Source organism: Prionailurus bengalensis, chromosome A1 (genome assembly GCF_016509475.1).
Source record: "Prionailurus bengalensis isolate Pbe53 chromosome A1, Fcat_Pben_1.1_paternal_pri, whole genome shotgun sequence".
NCBI classification, from domain to species: Eukaryota; Metazoa; Chordata; class Mammalia; order Carnivora; family Felidae; genus Prionailurus; species Prionailurus bengalensis.
Window position 1 is genome coordinate 160999838 of NC_057343.1, and position 18173 is coordinate 161018010.

General features: G+C 33.0%; 1 protein-coding gene across 3 annotated transcripts in view; it reads right to left on the reverse strand.

Annotated features, from left to right (window-relative positions):
- Positions 1-873: 873 nt before the first annotated feature.
- CHD1 (chromodomain helicase DNA binding protein 1) overlaps positions 874-18173 on the reverse strand; it is a 77568-nt gene continuing 60268 nt past the window's right edge. Inside the window, exons 26-37 of one of the 3 annotated variants that reach the window (XM_043594403.1) lie at positions 17749-17879; positions 16902-17040; positions 16301-16451; positions 15191-15313; positions 14181-14309; positions 13465-13728; positions 12973-13113; positions 7698-7876; positions 5915-6011; positions 4880-4931; positions 4165-4375; positions 874-2413 (exon numbers count right to left, since the gene is read on the reverse strand). In XM_043594403.1, the coding sequence (XP_043450338.1) occupies positions 2068-2413; positions 4165-4375; positions 4880-4931; positions 5915-6011; positions 7698-7876; positions 12973-13113; positions 13465-13728; positions 14181-14309; positions 15191-15313; positions 16301-16451; positions 16902-17040; positions 17749-17879 (1963 nt within the window). In that variant the 3' untranslated portion in view covers positions 874-2067. Of the gene's footprint in view, positions 2414-4164; positions 4376-4879; positions 4932-5360; positions 5673-5914; positions 6012-7697; positions 7877-12972; positions 13114-13464; positions 13729-14180; positions 14310-15190; positions 15314-16300; positions 16452-16901; positions 17041-17748; positions 17880-18173 lie in introns of those variants that run through there. The other 2 variants (XM_043594414.1, XM_043594424.1) reach the window with 2 other exon arrangements.

The following is an 18173-nucleotide window of genomic DNA, read 5'->3' on the forward strand; positions in this document are numbered from 1 at the left end:
TAGGATATAATGCAAATATCCTAGCTACAAAGTGATGAATTAAAAATGCAACCCTGATCTTTTTACTATGTCAATATTATAACTTCGTTAAGCATTATCTTGTTGTGTTAAATGCTATCTTGTGGAATAATCATTTACATTAAATATGGAAAAAGTGGAAAAGCTTAAAAATGTGTACCGGCACTATGTTTTATCACTTTTAAATTTAATTATAAATTGACATTTAAAAATTGAGTTAGTGTTCCTATGTTATCTGATATGCCAGGAAAAAACAGATTATCGTTCTTCAGGCAACTAAAAGAGGGATCACCAAAAAAAAAAAAAAAAAAAAAAGGAAAGCTTTGTTCACATAAAATTTTAGACTTTAATGGAAAAATTAAAATGTTTAAAAAAAAATACATCCATCTATGGACAAATTTCTGTAGATTATTCCCACAGTTAATCAACATGGGACACTTTAAAGACTATTATAGGCATATACCAATATACTTATATTTGTCAAAGTTAAGATTCAAATTTGTTACATCACAGCGCACATCCAAGAATGTGTCACATGTTCAAAAATTCCCACTGAATATAACAAAATAAAAATCTGTGAATAAATATAAGGCATTCTGAAATAAAATCTGCAGGAAACCAACAAAGATTTCTATGATCTAATTTTACTTCATAGATTCATATAGTCTTTAAAATAGACTTAGTTTTGTAGTGCCACACACTTAATATTCAACTGCTTACCAAAATACCTTTTGCCTGGTAGCTAAATGTTACTACTTAAAAAAAAAAAAAAAAAAAAAAAAAAAAAAAAAAAAAAAAAAAAATTAAGTGCTTGAGCGAGTAAGAATGCAGCAGAAAATTACAGGAGCCCACATATCCTTTTTCTTAAATTTAATTTGTCATATATAAGGTTTTTATATACAATCAGTGTGCATTGTAACAGTTTATATTAAAAGTCAATCAAGTTTATCTAAAATGTTACCTGGCTGCATAGCACATTTGACATTATTGCCCACATGAAAAGGGAAAACAAATGGATTTTACAATAACTTTTGGCCATTTTGGATTCTGAAGTGTTCATACACCTACCCTTTTAAACCAAATGCATCTGAAAAAAATGTTTCCAGAGCATGCAGTTTAGATTTTACATATTATCTCACCATTTTGTTACTACAAACACAATATTTACTAAAAAAGAAAAAATGAAAGAAATAACATTTATCTAATAAAATAGTCAATATAAAAAGAGACTAATGGAATTAAGTGGCCCCTTTCCCCATTTTTTACATTCTAAACAATGATTCCATCAAGACAAATCATTAAAAAGTGTTATTACACTGATAATTTTTTTTAAATGATAAGAAGGCCTGAGTTGGTAGGGAAAGGAACAGTCAAAAAAAGCCTGAGCAGGGAAAGGAAGTAAGGAAAGCTCATTTAATCCATTTACAATAATTTACAGCCATGTGTGTGTATGTGTAAAAAGGCATAATAACAGATCACAAACAGGAAATTCCTGGCTATTTTACAGATATAAGTACAGAATTTAAATATTCAAGCTTGTGATGAAAAGCGGCAAGGTGGTCGCAGTGTACAATGTAAACAAGTAGCTTTGGAAAGTGAACAAAGTCCTTGAGTGTTTTTTCTTTATTAAGAAAAGAACTCTCTTTCATTCCTTCCTGAAACATGATCACAGGTCAGAGTAAAGTTCATATACAAACATAATTTAAATGGAGGTCAGTCTAAAATCACTGACTTAAAAACAGTTTTATCCAGCCTATATGGAAGGGCAGTGTTGAGGTCCCTGTAATAGTAAACATTTTCCATTTCTTTAAAAAAGAAAAAAAAAAAAAGTACTACAGTATTTGTAGTACAGTGCAGCATAATCCTTAAATATAAAAATATTTTCTCTTCTGTTGGGATAATAGACCTTGCATCCTGGAAAGAAGTAACAATACTGCTACTGATAGAAGATCTGTTTATATCTTTCAAGTCATGTAAGGCAATTACTGTGTTGGTTTATGATATATGGCTAAAAGAAAAGTCCAGAAAGACAAAAAGTATCAGTTTTTGTTATGTTTTCCGACTACTCCAGGTATGCTCAGGTGTACTTTTGTGTTCAACTGAGTGTTCAAATGGAGATCTGGAGCCATAAGGAGACCTCTGATCTAGTGGTGATCTGGGGCCACTACTGGAAGCTCTGTGGTCCATCTGCCAATCTGAGTGATACCTATAATCCCTGGAAGATTTATGGTGTGTATATTCAGAACTTGCCCGATGGTCTGAATGCAACCGATGGTCTGAATGAGAACGATGATCAGAATGAGATCTGTCCTTTAAACTTCCTTCCAAATTTGACCTGTGATCTCTACTCCTGTGATCATCCAGTTTTCTGTGTTTCTCTCTATCACTATAATACCTAATGGAAGAGAAATTAGGGATTAAATTAATGATGGAAATTAAATGTTTCCAAATAGAAAAAGTATTAAAAAAATAAAATAGAAAAATACTTTAAGGCATCCTTTTAAATTGTATAGAAGCTCTGTGTTTCACAACAAGACCTCCTCAGTGAGCTTAAGTCACTGGACCTGTCTCTGCATGCCTCTGTGGAAAAATCATTCAATTCACAAAACTAAAGTGAACCATACAGAGAACCTCAGATACCATCTAATTTTACATGCCCATTTTTAATTATTTACTTAATATAATTTTATTTTTAATTAAACTATAATGGACATGCAGTATATTAGTTTCAGGTGTACAACATAGTGATATGAAATTATATACATCATGAAATGCTCACCATGGTAAGTGTATAGTTACCATCTGTCACCATACAAAGTTATTACGATAAAGCTGTACTTTATATCCCCATGACTTATTTTATAACTGAAAATCTGTACCTCTTAATCTCCTGTACCTATTTCACCCATCTCCCTGACTCCAATCCCCTCCCTCCTGGCAACACCAGTTTGTTCTCTTGTCTTTATGAGTCTTTTTTGCTTTTCTGTTTGTCCACTGTTTTTGGTTTTTATTCCAGATACAAGAGAAATTTAATGCTATTTGTCTTTCTCTAACTTATTTCAATTAGCTCACATGCCCATTTTTCAACTGATTGTTACTTTTTATTCTATGGGACATTTGTATTAATGCATCTTAATTATCTGGAAGTGGGGGTTAGGATAACGATATAGAATACCCTTGAAATTAGAGCCTTTTATGAAACTCTAAGCAGAAAAAATAAAAACCTCTAAAATTCAGTCTATGAACTAATTTGTAGAAGAGAACTTTCACTGGTTGGGGAAAAGTCCTTGTTACAAAAAAAATATGAATTATGTTCTATAAGTCTGTGAAAGTATAAGTATTTACTGCTACAAACAGGGCTTTGCATTTTGTGCCCTTTTCTAATTATAAGAGCCATTCTACAATTGATACTTATTATGTGACAGCACTTCTATCATAGAGAAGAAATGATTAAAGTAAGCACAACTAAAATGCGAAGAAAATCTAATTCCTCTATTTCTGATCTTTTTTCTTCTCAGTTTTTTCTTTTGCTTTTCTTAATTATAACTAACTGATGAAAATACTCCTTTATGAAATAAAATGTATTCTGTTGTTATATTCAGATTGTTTAACTACTTAAAGGCTTCAAAAAACAACAAAACAATACTAAACAGAGAAAACTTCCTGATTTCAGGACTACCCCAGACTGCCATGATTAAGTTTATCCTCAGTAGGGTGTTTTCACATAAATTAATTTTTCCCCTAGGAGTTTTCTAGTGGAATAGAACACAGAATTCTGCTCATCAAATTTCAGTCATATTCCATCAAGCTTTAATTTTACTCTGTTATTGTATTTTGAAGAGTATTTGAGCCAATATCCTCTAAAACCAACAAAAATGAATCCTATGACTTATACAGAACTCCCTATACTTTCATCTCTTACTGCACACTTTGTAACTAAAAAAATTTTTGGAGAAATTCGGTTCTTAATACTAACAAAAAGTACTCTATATCCGTTTTTTTTTTTAATTTGTAAACAAATTAATTTCACATAAGATCTGTTCTGATTACCTGAATAATGAATTGGCTGGTAAGGTCAAATTGAGTACATAAAGGTCAAAAAGAGAAGGACACAAATAAGCAAAACCACAAAACCATTCAGTTTACCTGCTTTCTTGCTTGTAATGATCCCAGTCACGATGATCTTTGCCATTACTAAAGGAAGAATAGGGTCTTTTCCTAGAGTCACTCTTTTTGTAAGAATCTCCCTGATGTCGGTCTTTATGATGATCATGATACTGAGATAAGTGTCTATCAGATGAATAACTGTCCCTGCTGCTATCATCGTGATTTGTATTCTCTTTTAATCTTTCCACATCTGTTAGATAAAAGAGTACGGCTTTTGTTAATGACTTAAAAAAAACACATGGTAAACAAAAGTAACTTTGCTGCTAGATTATAAGAACTCTTATTTCAAATCCGGATAAACAAAATCAGTTGCCAAATACTGTTAAAGACTTCAGAACCGGTCTATAAAGGCAGAGCTAAGTCTTATAAAGAGTTACTGTATTCTGAAGTGTGAAAAACCACAACTGAAACAATCTGGAGACCATTTCCTTCTCAGACTATACTTCTGTGATTCTTGCACAGACAGAATACATTATATTCTAAATATTGTTTAAAAATACATTCATTTTAACAATTATTCTATCATTTCTTGAAACTGGCAAAAAAGGTTGATTTATGGAAAGGTTAATAAGCTAAAGTTATTGTTTAAGATAAAAGATTCAATATTAAAACCTGAGTATGTGTTATCTAAAACAAACCTGAAAGAGGAAAACAGTTTTTAAATTTACTTTCTAAAACAATTAGTAACACTTACCTGGATTTCTAATTACTTGAGCATTCAGGCTGCTGTTCTGGTCATTATTTTGCTAAAATAAATGCACATAGGTAAGAATCTTTTAAGTGGCTTAAAATACCCTTACAAAATAGGAAAAAGAAAAAAGACCCCAAAACGGAAATCCTGATGCTGAAAGAAGTTCTCATACACATGTATAAATGCATCACTTGCAGATTTTTTTTTTAAAACAGACTTTCTTAAAAAATTCGACCATGAAATAATTTTAGAGTTACAGAAAAGCTGCAAAAACAGTAAAGTCCCCATATGCCGTTTACCCAGCTTTTCCTAATGTTAACATCTCACATAACACCACAGTATGATAATCAAAACTAAGTGTTAACACTGGTACAATACTATGAAATGAACTAGAAACTGTGTTCAAATTTTTAACATTTTTCCACTAAGATCCCTTTTCTGTTCCAGGATCCAATCTGGAACTCCGTATTACATTGAGTTTTCTTATCTTCTTAGTTTCCTCTAATCTAATGAATAGCTTTTTACATTTTTTTGTCTTCAATGACCTTGACACTTTGGAAATGTAAGACAGTTATTTTGTAGAATACCTCTCTCAATTGGGGTCTGTCTGGTATTTTCACATGATCAAATTAAGGTAATACATTTTTGCCAAGAATTCCACAGAAGTGATATACCTTTCTTATTAGCGCACTATACTGATGGTTCATGATGTTGATAGGTCTTATTTTAGCTGATGTTACCCTTCACCATTTAAGGTGGTGTACGCAGATTTCTCTTCTATAAAGTCATTATTTTTCTCTTTGTAATTAATAAACATCTTAGATGAGATACTTTTAGACAATGCCAATATCTTATTTTCTCACCCACTAATTTTAGTTTCCTTCAGAACATCTACCTGCAGCAACTTTTATTGTGGTCTGACAGTGATTCTGTATTTCCTTTATTCCTCCTACATTTATTAATTTAATTATTCTACAAGAAAGAATGTCTCAGTTTTAATAACATAAATTAAAGGAAAAATATGATGCATCAATTTACCTGAGATTCCTGCCGTTTTTTAATAGCATGCTTATATAACTTATGTAATTTTCTTGCATCGAACTCCGTAAACTTAGATACAAAAATCCACAGGTTTCTAGAAAAAGAACAGGTAATCAGTTTGGTAGAAAATATTTAGCTTTTTCATGGAATCCTTATCCCCTAGGTAGAAACACATACACATATACTTAGCCTTCCATAGAACAAAGTCTAAAGAGATTATTTCTACAAACTGTAAGAGACTCTTAAATACAGAAAACAAACTGAGGGTTGATGGGGGCGGTGGTGTACGGAGGAGAGGGGAAAACGGGTGATGGGCATTGAGGAGGGCACTTATTGGGATGAGCAATGCGTTTTGTATGTGAAGTGATGAATCATGGGAATATATCCCCGAAACCAAGAGCACACTGTATACACTGTATGTTTAGCTAACTTGACAATAATTAAAAAATAAATAAATAAATAAACAAATAACTTTATATGGAGGTGCCTGGGTGGCTCAGCTGTTTGCACCTTTGACTTTGGCTCAGGTCATATCTCCACTGCGGGCATTCGGGCCCCTCATCGGGCTCTGTGCTGACAGCTCAGAGCCTGGAGCCTATTTCAAATTCTGTGTCTCCCTCTCTCTGCCCCTTCCTGTTTGTGCTTTCTCTCTCAAAAATAAATAAATAAAAATAAAATAAAAACTTTATATGGCTAAGACCCCAACCTTTTTTTTTTTTTTTTTAAAGTAATCTCTACACCCAACGTGGGGCTTGAACTCATGACCCTGAGATCAAGAATCGCATGCTCCACCCACTGAGCCAAATTGGTGTCCCCATTTGGGTAAGACTCCAAATAAAACCAAACATTGTTTTAGTTCTCTTCCAAATCCCTTAATTTTATAGCCTTTTAGAGCAAAAAAGCAGTAATCCATCTTATTGAAACCAAAAATATGTAAATTTACCAGTCAAAAAGGGACTCATATTATGATTTATATTAGGTATAAAAGAAACAAGCTATGTTAGTAGTCTGAGTAAAGACACCATCAGATAATGTGCATTAAGGAGAAAGGGGACAAGGATAGAATTTCTTTTTTAACTTTAATCATCACTCCTTCAGAAATATGTCATTACAGTTTTTTGCTTTGGTATGTAGCTGCACTGCATAAAGCAAGAAATCAGCAGACTAATAAACTGACAGGACTGGTTTATGGTCATTTTATAGTATTCCTAACTTGTCTTGCAGTTTGGCTTAACACTGATCTGATCTGGTAATCATTAAGTGATTTGTATAATACAGCAGCTCAGACTTAAAATTTTAAGATCAACCGTGCTGCTGCTTCTAAAATAAAAGGGAAAATAAAAGTGTGCATTTTACACTGTTTGAGAATATTAATTCTTACAAGGCTATATACTCACACCTGGAAGATGAATTGCTAAATTTATGTAACAAATCTGTTTATTTGGAAATGCAAACTAAAGATATTACTAACAATAATTTGGTGAAGTGCAGAGATTTTTAAAAATAAAATGCAATCTGAATTTTAATGAAACAATGTTGACTATTTCTTAATGACAGAGGTGCCACCTGTGCCTTATCATGATGTGAATTAAGCAATCATTCATAAATAAAAAGCTTTAAAGGGAAAAAATGAAAACAATCGCCTTCAGATTACTTCTTTAAATAGTATTTTGTTATCTAAACTTCAGAATAGGAAAAATAAACTGAAATATAAGACAATTAGATGGTTACATAATTACAATTTAGGAAATTAACATTTCCTGAAAAGTACATCACTTACTTTCTCCACTGCTTGATTTGTTCAGGATTTGTATACTCTTTCAGACATTCTGTGATATGGTCTCCAATTTTTATTAAACACTGTCTAGTATGCTCCAGTTGTTCTCTTTCTGAAAGGCCTTTTTCAGGCCTATCAAGTTGTTTCAAAGCTGCTTTGACAGGCCTCATTCTTTCTTTACACTTTAAAATGGGAAAATAAGAACATGTATTAAAAATAAGAATTCAACAAAGATCTACTTCTTTCAATGATATCTATATGAGTAAATATAGCACTGTTTGATGTTAAAATAAGCATTAAAGCTCGCCTCACAGCTCTTAAATATCAGGGTTTTTTTCCCCTCAGATTTTCTTCAGAAAGTAAGGTTTTTCATTATCATTTAAATTCAACCTTTGTGCATGTAAAAGCTTTGGATTAATTTACCTTCTGTAAAAATGGTTACTTTCTGCACTGCAACACATCATGAAGCAGTCTTTTTTTTTTTTTTAAGTTTATTTCGAGAGAGAAAGAGAGAATGTGCACTTGTGTGGGGGAGGGGCCGAAAGAGAGAGACAGACAGACAGACAGACCGACCGACCGAGAATCCCAAGCAGGTTCCATGCTGACAGTACAAGGTTGAGATCATGACCTGAGCTGAATCCAAGACTTGGGTGCTTATCTGACTGAGCCACCCAGGCGCCCCAATCATCATCAAGCAGTCTTAAAACACAGAATGTTAAAAAAATAAAATATTTCAGACTATAACTTAATACCCTAGACTCACTCTAATGTAGAACAAAATGTAAAAATATGAGGATCTTTTATAAAATAAAATATGCTGTCAAATTATTAAAATCAATTGACCTATAAGTATAAATTATCTATTCTTCTAAACCTTTGGGACAAAACAAAGTAACTAATGAATTTTGCTCTTACCATATTTTGGCTACTCAAAGAGTTGGGGATACTTGATAGAAACCAACCTTTTTCCTTACCCTACGTATCACTAGCATGCTAATAAAAAGAGGACATAACAAAAATTGATGATTCAGTTAAAATACAATTTGTGCAATAAAAACTATAACCTTAGGGGCGCCTGGGTGACTCATTTGGTTGGGCATCCAACTTTGGCTCAGGTCACAATCTCAAGGTTTGTGAGTTCAAGCCCCACTTTGGGCTCTGTGCCGACAGCTCAGAGCCTAGAACGTGTTTCATATTCTGTGTCTCCCTCTCTCTCTCTCTCTGTTCCTCCCCTGCTCGCTCTTTCTCAAAAATAAATAAAAGATTTAAAAAACAAAACAAAACAAACTATAACCTTACACCAAAAGTAGAATGAAAATATCACTAAAAAAGCAAACTAATTTATATATATTAACATATATTAATATATATTAACATGTAAAACAAATTTAAAATGAACAATGATTAGTAATAATAATTTACAAGTAGTAAAGTTGGGTTAGTTCAGGAATGTTAAGGATGGATCAATTACAGACAATATATTTAGTGAGTTCAAGCCTGTGTCGGGCTCGGGGCTGACAGCTCAGAGCCTAAAACCTGCGTCAGATTCTGTGTCTCCCCCTCTCTCTGCCCCTGTCCCACTCGTGCTGTTTCTCAGAAATAAATAAACATTAAAAAAAAAAAAAAAATCCTTGTATTGTTGCTGTGGAAGGGCCACTCTTATTATAAATTAACTGTCTATATTATGTGTGGAATTGTTTCTGTGGATTTTATTCTGTTTTACTGACCTATTTGTCCAAATCATTTGGAAGTTATCCAACTTTTGTCAGGAATAACTTAAATAACATTAGAATCAAATATTTTTTACTTAAAATTATAACTCAGCCAGGCCTGATTTTTTTTTTTAAAGAAATCTTTTTCTTTCTAATTTTTAGCATTACTACTGTATCTGTTCTCTACATTTCCTGCTTCTTGTTCAATTTTGGTAGTTTATATTCTGCTAGAAAATGATTCATTCAGTGTATGTCATTTGACTGCATACCCTGTTCTCAGCATTGTCCTAGACTCAGGAAACAGAGCAGTAAATAAAAAGACACCTTGCCTTTGTGGAATCTGTACTCTAGTAGGAGAAAACAGCCAATAAATAAATAGACTATGTGTTGTATGGTGACAACTGTGATAAAGAAAAAGAAAGCAAGAAAAAGTAGAGAGGTTTCTACTTCATATACAGTATCAGAGAAGAGTGATGTTTGAGCAGACATCTAAAGAAAATGAAGGAGTAAGCCATGGTGAGCAGAGGAAGTTCTAAAATTTTTATGTTCAAAGGAACAGTATAAATGACAGTGTGGCTGGGACCTACTAAGTGAGGGAAGTAGCAGAGATGATGGGAGTAATAAATCAGATGCAGCATCTTTTGGCCTATAATTATGAATCTTTTAATCCTGAGTGAGAGGGAAAGCCACTCAAGGATTTTAGGTAAAAAATAAGAGGGGTGACTTTATTCTCCCTGACAGTCGCTATCACTCTGGTTGCTGTGGGGAGTATGCACTGAGGAACGAAAAGGGTATAGCAGGGGATAGAGTGGGAATGGTGAAAACAGCTATGAAGCTATTGAAAGAATCCAGGGAAGAGATGGCTGTAGCTTGAAGCAGTATGGCAGAGCCAATATCATTTGCTTAGACCAGTATCATTTGTTCATTGACTGATTGGGGGGCGGGGGAAGGGGATAAGAAAAAAGGAGGAATTCATGACAAAAATCCATGCAATAAGGCCAGGGCCTGAAGATGGGAAATGGAGCAATGGTAATAAATATTTATAAAGTACTTACGATGTATCAGAAGCTGTGTGTTGTGTAAAAGGCACCTCTTTTGATTCCAGTAGTAGGCCTTTGCAATAAATACTATTTATTGTATTGAAGAAAACTGAAGTTCAGACTGAAATAACATCTGGCAAACCCAGGTCTGACCTGGAACTCTGTATTCATTCTTGACTATTAAATTATACTCACATTTAGGAGACAGATCAATAAGGCACAAAATAAGGTGTTAAATTAGGCAAGGATGTGAAGGAAAATGAAGACTGAGAAAAGGCCATTAAATTTATAATTACAGCTATTCCCAAATAAAATTTATACAGTAGTAAAATCCTAATCATGTAAGCTCTGGCTCCAGAGTCTATGTTTAAAATTATTCCATTCTTCATCTCCATAATACAAGAGATTTTAAGATCAATTATGAAGGTTAGTGAAGAAGAAATTCATGTATTGGGCACAACAGGAAATTTTCCTTTAAGGCAGTTAGATGAATAAGTCAGAAAGCCAAGGAGGAAATGTGGGCAAAGAAAAGAGGCAAGAGGTGCAATTTCACCAAACTCAGTAATGAGCAGGTAAAGGAAGCAGTTCAAAGAGTTCATTTTCACCTCAGAAAAGCAAAAGCATATCGCCATCTACCTTCCCGTTTCTACCCAACAGAGAGGGGTTTAAAATAAAAAATTAATAGAAAATAGATAGGCTAGGTTAAGAAGAACCAAGTCACAAACAGAAAGATTAATCTTAAAAAGATGCTAAGTAATGCCAGCCTGTAAACCTGAAGACACAGAAATGAAGTCTAGAGATATGTACAAATAAGTGAGCTGGAAGACAGGAACAAGAGTAGCTTATCTGAATGTCTCCAATATTATTAGGGATTGGAGGGATGTGAACACCCAAAAATAAGGAGGAGAAAAACCTACGGTAGGAACTATCATACTTAAAGTGCATGAATAATATTTGAAGCCCTATTAGGGCATGCCATGGAATTAGCAGGAATGAATAAATGGGTTCACTGATCAACCTTCTCTAGTTAGGATACAGAGTAGAAGCAAACAGGACAAGAAGTTAAACCCAGGGAATCTAGAATGGTACAGTAGGTAAAACAAAAATGTGATTTTAGAAGTGAAAATTTCCACCTTTCAAGTCTAGTATTTAATTTATACCAGCGATAAACTTAAGATTACACCTTAGCAGTGCCAAAGATTCAGATTCTAGGGATCCTAAAGAGGAAATACTCTTTCTTATAAGAGTATATATTTACACGTATTTGTGCATACTGTAACTATATATAAATATGATACTTTCTTTCTGAGGAGGCTCCATGCCCAGGGGATGTACCCAGTGTAGGGCTTGAACTCACAACCTCGAGATCAAGAGTCAGACGCTTTAGCAAGTCACCCAGGCTCCCCAATGAGATATACATTTATATATCAGACTATAAATTTTCACTTTGGGTGCTACCAATAACAGTATGTCTCTTATTCAAGGATAATTTGTACCGGTCTCATATCATGCAGTCTTTTTTTCCTAACAGTATTACTCCTTCTTGATTTTGCTCTGTATCTGGATTCTTTTAGTCCTTTATCAATCTGATGGCATATCTATATTCAATAACAACATCCACTACAACAATTTCTTAAAATAAAGGCACTAGCTGAAAAACTTTCCATGTATTAACTCATTTAATCATTATACTTACTTTTCGAACTGGCTCCAGAGCCAGTATATTCAATTACTATACCAAACTGTTTTTCCACACCGCAACCTCACTATAAAGTTTTCCTCAAAATTTGTATCACAGTTAATTTCACAGTTGAGACTATTTTGGTTTCCTGATTATATTCAGTAAATAAATCATCTGGAAAAAGGCCAAGATAGTTCCTCTCTGACTCTGATGAACACAAAAGCATGGTACCATGTAAAACCAGTATTTTTTAGACCAGTGTTACTCAAGGTCTATGAACTTGTACTAGTTCACAATGGGGGACAGGTACAGAAATTTTAGAAACCTTCATATCAGTTTGACAGTGCAATTTTATGTCTGTCATAAGCCCCAGTGGGCTTATTACATTTTGTGTATTTTTCCCTTACTTTCACTTCTCTAACGAAATTATTTTTACTTTTTTTTTTTTTTTTTTTTTTTTTTTTACTATACTTTCTAAGAATACTGGCCTATAAGATACTGGGGGGAAAATAGCTAGTCATTTACTGTAGATAAGAAGCACTGTTTTATATAGATAAAAGGTTCAGGAACTGAAAACTTTAAAATTCTGAAGCTGAAGGGAAAAAAGTTCACTCTAAGTGTTCCTTAAATGACTTTCCCTAAAGTCTTTAATAAGAAGTTTTTCCAAGTTAATTGTACATTTATGATAACTTTCAAAATTTAAATCTATTGCCTTTATCAATCTGAATTGCAATACTACCCAATTCAAATACATTTCTAAATTAAAAGCTCCAAAAGATAAAACTGCCAATTAAAATAAAATATTATATGAATTCTTACTAATAACCAGTAAGTCTACTACTTACAATGCTGAATGTCTTCTGATCTAGCTCTTCAGATTCTTCAGATATGGGAACTGGTTCACCACTTGCTGTGATATGAACTGGAGCATCTGACACTGAAGATTTCTTGGATCTTTCCTTGCTATCAGACTTGGATTCACTCAACTAAAGAAAAAGAGGGGGAAAAAATCCAGCAACAACAAAGGTGAAATGATTAACACTTTCAGAAAACAATTAATGTCTCTTTTTATTCTATAATTGCTTGTTCACATTCCATACTCTATCTTTCCCCAATTTTATTTGGGGAAACCAAAAATAAATTACTATGTACCATTACCCTACAGGTAAGGCATTTAAAAAAACAGATCCAAACCTATTTTTCTCCTCTTCTAGATACCCACATGTATTTTTAAAGAACTTATTCAGGCTAATTTGGGCTGATAGGCAGTTTATTTTCCTAAAATGTAAATATGTTGATTTTGTCACTTTCTAAGTTTTACATTATGATTTGCATACCTTTTCTTCCTTTATGTCTTTTTCTTTCTGTATAGCTTCTTTTACTTTGTTTTCTCTTTTCTCTTTAAAATCTTTTTCCTTTAAATCTTTCTTATCCTCTTTTTCTTTTATCTCCCTTTTAAGTTCTCTTTTATTCTCTTTTTCTTTTGCTTCCCTCTTTTCTTCTGATTCCTTCTTTATAAAAACATCTGGCTCAGGTCTTTCTTCACTGTCTCTTTCTGTTTTAATTTTTTTATTTGGATGTTTCACAGAAGTGATCTCATCCTGAAAAGTGCAAGTATGGCCAATGTATTACTAACCAAATCTTGACAAAGACTAATTTCTTTCTTTGTATGACTATGGATTGCATGTATGTGGATTCGGAAAGAAATAACCCAGAATCCCATTAATAATGATACATGCAATGTTCAACCTTCCTATAAAAACTAAAGCAAGCCAGTCCCATTCAAAATAAAATCAAAGGAGACAGAACCTCATTTAAATGTCAAACCTCTGAAAAGGAAGAACCTTTGCTCTATCCCTCTTAGTGACATTCTATGGGACAAGTAGAATTCTGTTCTGCATGTGAGACTATGTAATAAACTACACAAAAGGAACTTCAGTACCTAAATGTAAAATTTTAGGTCTTAGTTCAATTTTTAAATGGCAAGTATACTAAAACACGTTATGTTCCTTTTCTAATATAAAAAGGCTGTTCTTCCAAAACACATTCTTACCTTATCATCATCTTCATCAGACTTCTCTGAGGGCAAGGGTGAAGAATCACTCTTTATTTCTTCTTTCACTTTTATAGACTTCAATGCTTTATTCTTCTTAGCTCTTGCTTTTCTCCTCTTTGAACCTCCCTAAAAATAATTATTTTATTCTAACCAACTCCAGAGATTCAATTTTAAAAAATTCCTTAAGTAGAAATCTTAAAAGTTAACACATATTCCTACCCAATCCTTGGTCTATTGGTAATAAGTTACACCAATCTTAGAAAGTCAACAAAACTGACATAATTTAATGAGTCAAGTACATATTATCACGAGTAACTGATACTAACTATAATTATTCCTTTAAAAAAGAATTAAAGCAAAGTGGAAGTTGAAAAAAATGGGAGGTTTTTCACCTTCCTAATTTACAATTATCTTCAACTAAATTTGATCCTAACAGAGATAGCATTAAAATTATTTTACATAAAAATTATTTTACACAATGTAATTATATAATCACATTGTGATTATAATGTAAATTGTAAAGACTGTTTCTAATGACCTCTCTTTCAGTGTATTTTTCCTACTCTTCTGAACCCCTCTCATAAATAAGCTCTGTGACCTTTAATGCTGTACCTTTTAGCTCTCTAATAACACCAAATAAAATAGTCATAGAGGCCCGACCTCTCAAAAATTACTCCTCTCTAAAAAAGTTGCCCCCACCAATCCAAACACCAGGAAACACACACACACACACACACACACACACACACACACACACACACACACACACACACACACACACACACACACACACCCACCCTCCCCCCAGGATCCTACTTCTGAAAGACTTACCAGTTTTAAAAGAAATACAGAGACAACTGAAGGCAAATATCACCATATACAATTAAAGCTACTAAAATATAGAAAAATACATTTATAAGGTCATATTAGACTCAGATATCTAGGGCTATCACTAAACTACATTTACTGAAAAGTAAATTGCTCTCAAGCACTAAATTTTAACTTACTGCACCAGAAAGTCTCTGAGCTTCTTTTCTTGCAAGATCTTTACTAAGTAATTTGATGAGGTAGTCTGCACGTGTCTGCAACTGCTTTGCTTGTGGTTTTTTATCAGGATCATCTGGAAGAATCTGAAAGAAATTAACTTTTTCAGGTTGTTCTTAATAAATTACATGAAAATGTTACTGCCTAAAAAATTCTCACTCATTGAAAGAAATACATATAATTTACTGACAGGTTACAACTATTAAAATTTACGGGCATTAAACAACTAAGAGTGCAAAATACATTTTTATATACCTACCCCACAGCAAAGATTTAATTTTCCTGCGAATAAGTTCTAAATAAATACATGAAAAAAAAAATGCCTACATTCAAAATAATAATACAAAGTGTGAGGTTAAAAATTTCTTTTCCAATATACAAGTGTATTTAGCATCCAGTGTTATTAAACATTACAGTATTCTTAGATATCCTTCCTTTCTCAATTAACAGTACATTTAACTGTACAGTATACAAAGAGTCCTAGAACAATGTTATCATCTATTTAAGGTTACCCAAAGCATGCACCTTGAGAAAATATCCACAGCGGGATTTTAAACTATTTTAAGTTTGGCCTCACAGGCAACAAATGACACAGCACCAATATCAAAAGGTTCCCCTGTCTATGAAAAAGAAAAATATAAAAATATAATTTAAATAAGATAAAAAGATAAGGCAATGCTTCCAGTGTTTTCCAGTTTAGGCAAAGAAATGATTTTAGCTACCAGGGCAGTATCAAATCACCAAAATCCCTAAACATTGTTTGATTTTAGCAAAAAATTATAAAATATTTCAGAATCATTTTTTTGCTAAAAATAAGATAATGATGGAATTAGGGGTTTACTTTAAACTTAATGCTATGAAGAAAAATATACCTATGCCTTAGTAACAAGTATATAATTTTAGAGGTAAAGCAAAATCTCACATCATTTAAATTCAATCCCTTCATGAAAACCAAGAAGCCAAGGTCATACAGCTCGTTAGGGCCTTGGTTTCCCATCAGTCTAATTAATTTATAACATAATTTAAAAGAAAAAATCTAACATCAGTGGTCAACAGAAACAAATTTTAAGTACCTTGTGTGTTAGACTGAGGTCAGGATCCATTTTAATCATTTCCCAGCTTCCATATCCATATTCGTAGATACCAATTAACAAATTGGAATCATCTTCTTTGCCCCAGTCTATATCAAAATGAGCTGCCTTTGTATGGCATGGGATAGTATACCTAATAACAAAGTTAATAACCACTGTCAAGTTTATAACTGCCATATTAAAATTTTGAAAAACATATTTGATTAGAACTTCAAAATACTATGCTTTATTTTATCTTTAAAAACATTTCATTCAAGGGGCCCCTGGGTGGCGCAGTCGGTTAAGCGTCCGACTTCAGCCAGGTCACGATCTCGCGCTCCGTGAGTTCGAGCCCCGCGTCAGGTTCTGGGCTGATGGCTCGGAGCCTGGAGCCTGTTTCCGATTCTGTGTCTCCCTCTCTCTCTGCCCCTCCCCCGTTCATGCTCTGTCTCTCTCTGTCCCAAAAATAAATAAACATTGAAAAAAAAAAAAAAAATTTCATTCAAGCTAGCCAGTGACATAAAAAAACATTTTGAACATCCATACACAGCCGAATTATTGAGTAACAATAAATATTTTATAATGGGTATAGTAAATAACTCACTGTTTTCTTTCTTCTGGATCTGAAGGAATGGATTTATGCAATGGTATCAATTCTTCTTCATGGGAGATGACGAGCTTGGCATTCACCTGTACTCCTGATATTCGGAATGTTGGACCCTTCACTTTTCCAAGTCTACCACCTTAATTTTTTTTAAGACATAAAAAAGTATGAAGTATACAATTCTAAGCAAGATACACTATGATGTATATTAATAAGCATTACTTATTTAGCTAATCAATTCATTTTACCTGTTTATATTATTGGGAGGGGGCACTTGTTGGCAAACTTTAAATTCACTACAAGATTTTTCAGTACATACTAGTACTTACATTATAGCAGATGTGAATTCACAGAAAGCATTTCACAGAAAGCATTTCTTAATTGTTTTACCAATTGCACAAGATACTTCAGTCTATTAATGCTGTCACCTTCTAAATAAGAGTTCTAGCATGATTTTTTCCAGTACATTTTATTACTAAATCTTATCTAAATATTTTCATTTAGGTAGATAAATTGCAAAATAAGCATAATGAAGTAATTATGTCCAAAAACCATATTATACATGTACACTATCTTTTCCTAGCCATTTATATACAAAAAATACAGTAACACCTAATGCTACCTACCAGCTAGACTATACCAGACAGAAAGACAAACTCTATTGGTTTCAGTAATACAATTCTATTACCCATTTCCTATTACCCAGGAATGGTCCTGCTTTGTTTTTTAAAGCATCTTTCAAGACTGATGAGTAGGTAGCTAAGATATAATACATACCAAACTCAATAAAAGCATAATTTGAAACTTCTATTTACCTCCCTTTAAATCATTCTCACTTTAATATTACCTGTTCGTTCTGTTCCTGAAGAATTATCCTTTAGAGCTTTAATGCAACCGTTATGTACCAATTCTCCTAGTCGTCTGAGGTCGGTCTCTGACTTATCAACTAATTCAGCATCCCGAGCAATTGCATCTAATCTGTTAATGAAATAATATAATTCTCAGGTAAATATGCAGAATAAAGTGGCACCATTTAAGGGAGACTAAGTTTCACTTTATCTCAAGCTCTACAAGTCACTTTCCATGCCCTACAAATTCTGGTTCAGATAACTGGCACAAGATACATTAAGAAAAAAAAAAAAATTTAAATGTGAAAATATTTGGCAGGGAAACAATTCATTTATATATTCAAGAATAATAAAGTTAACCAATTAATTACAGAATGGTATGCTTCAAATTGAAGATTATGTAACAATTCTATAAAAGCTTTTA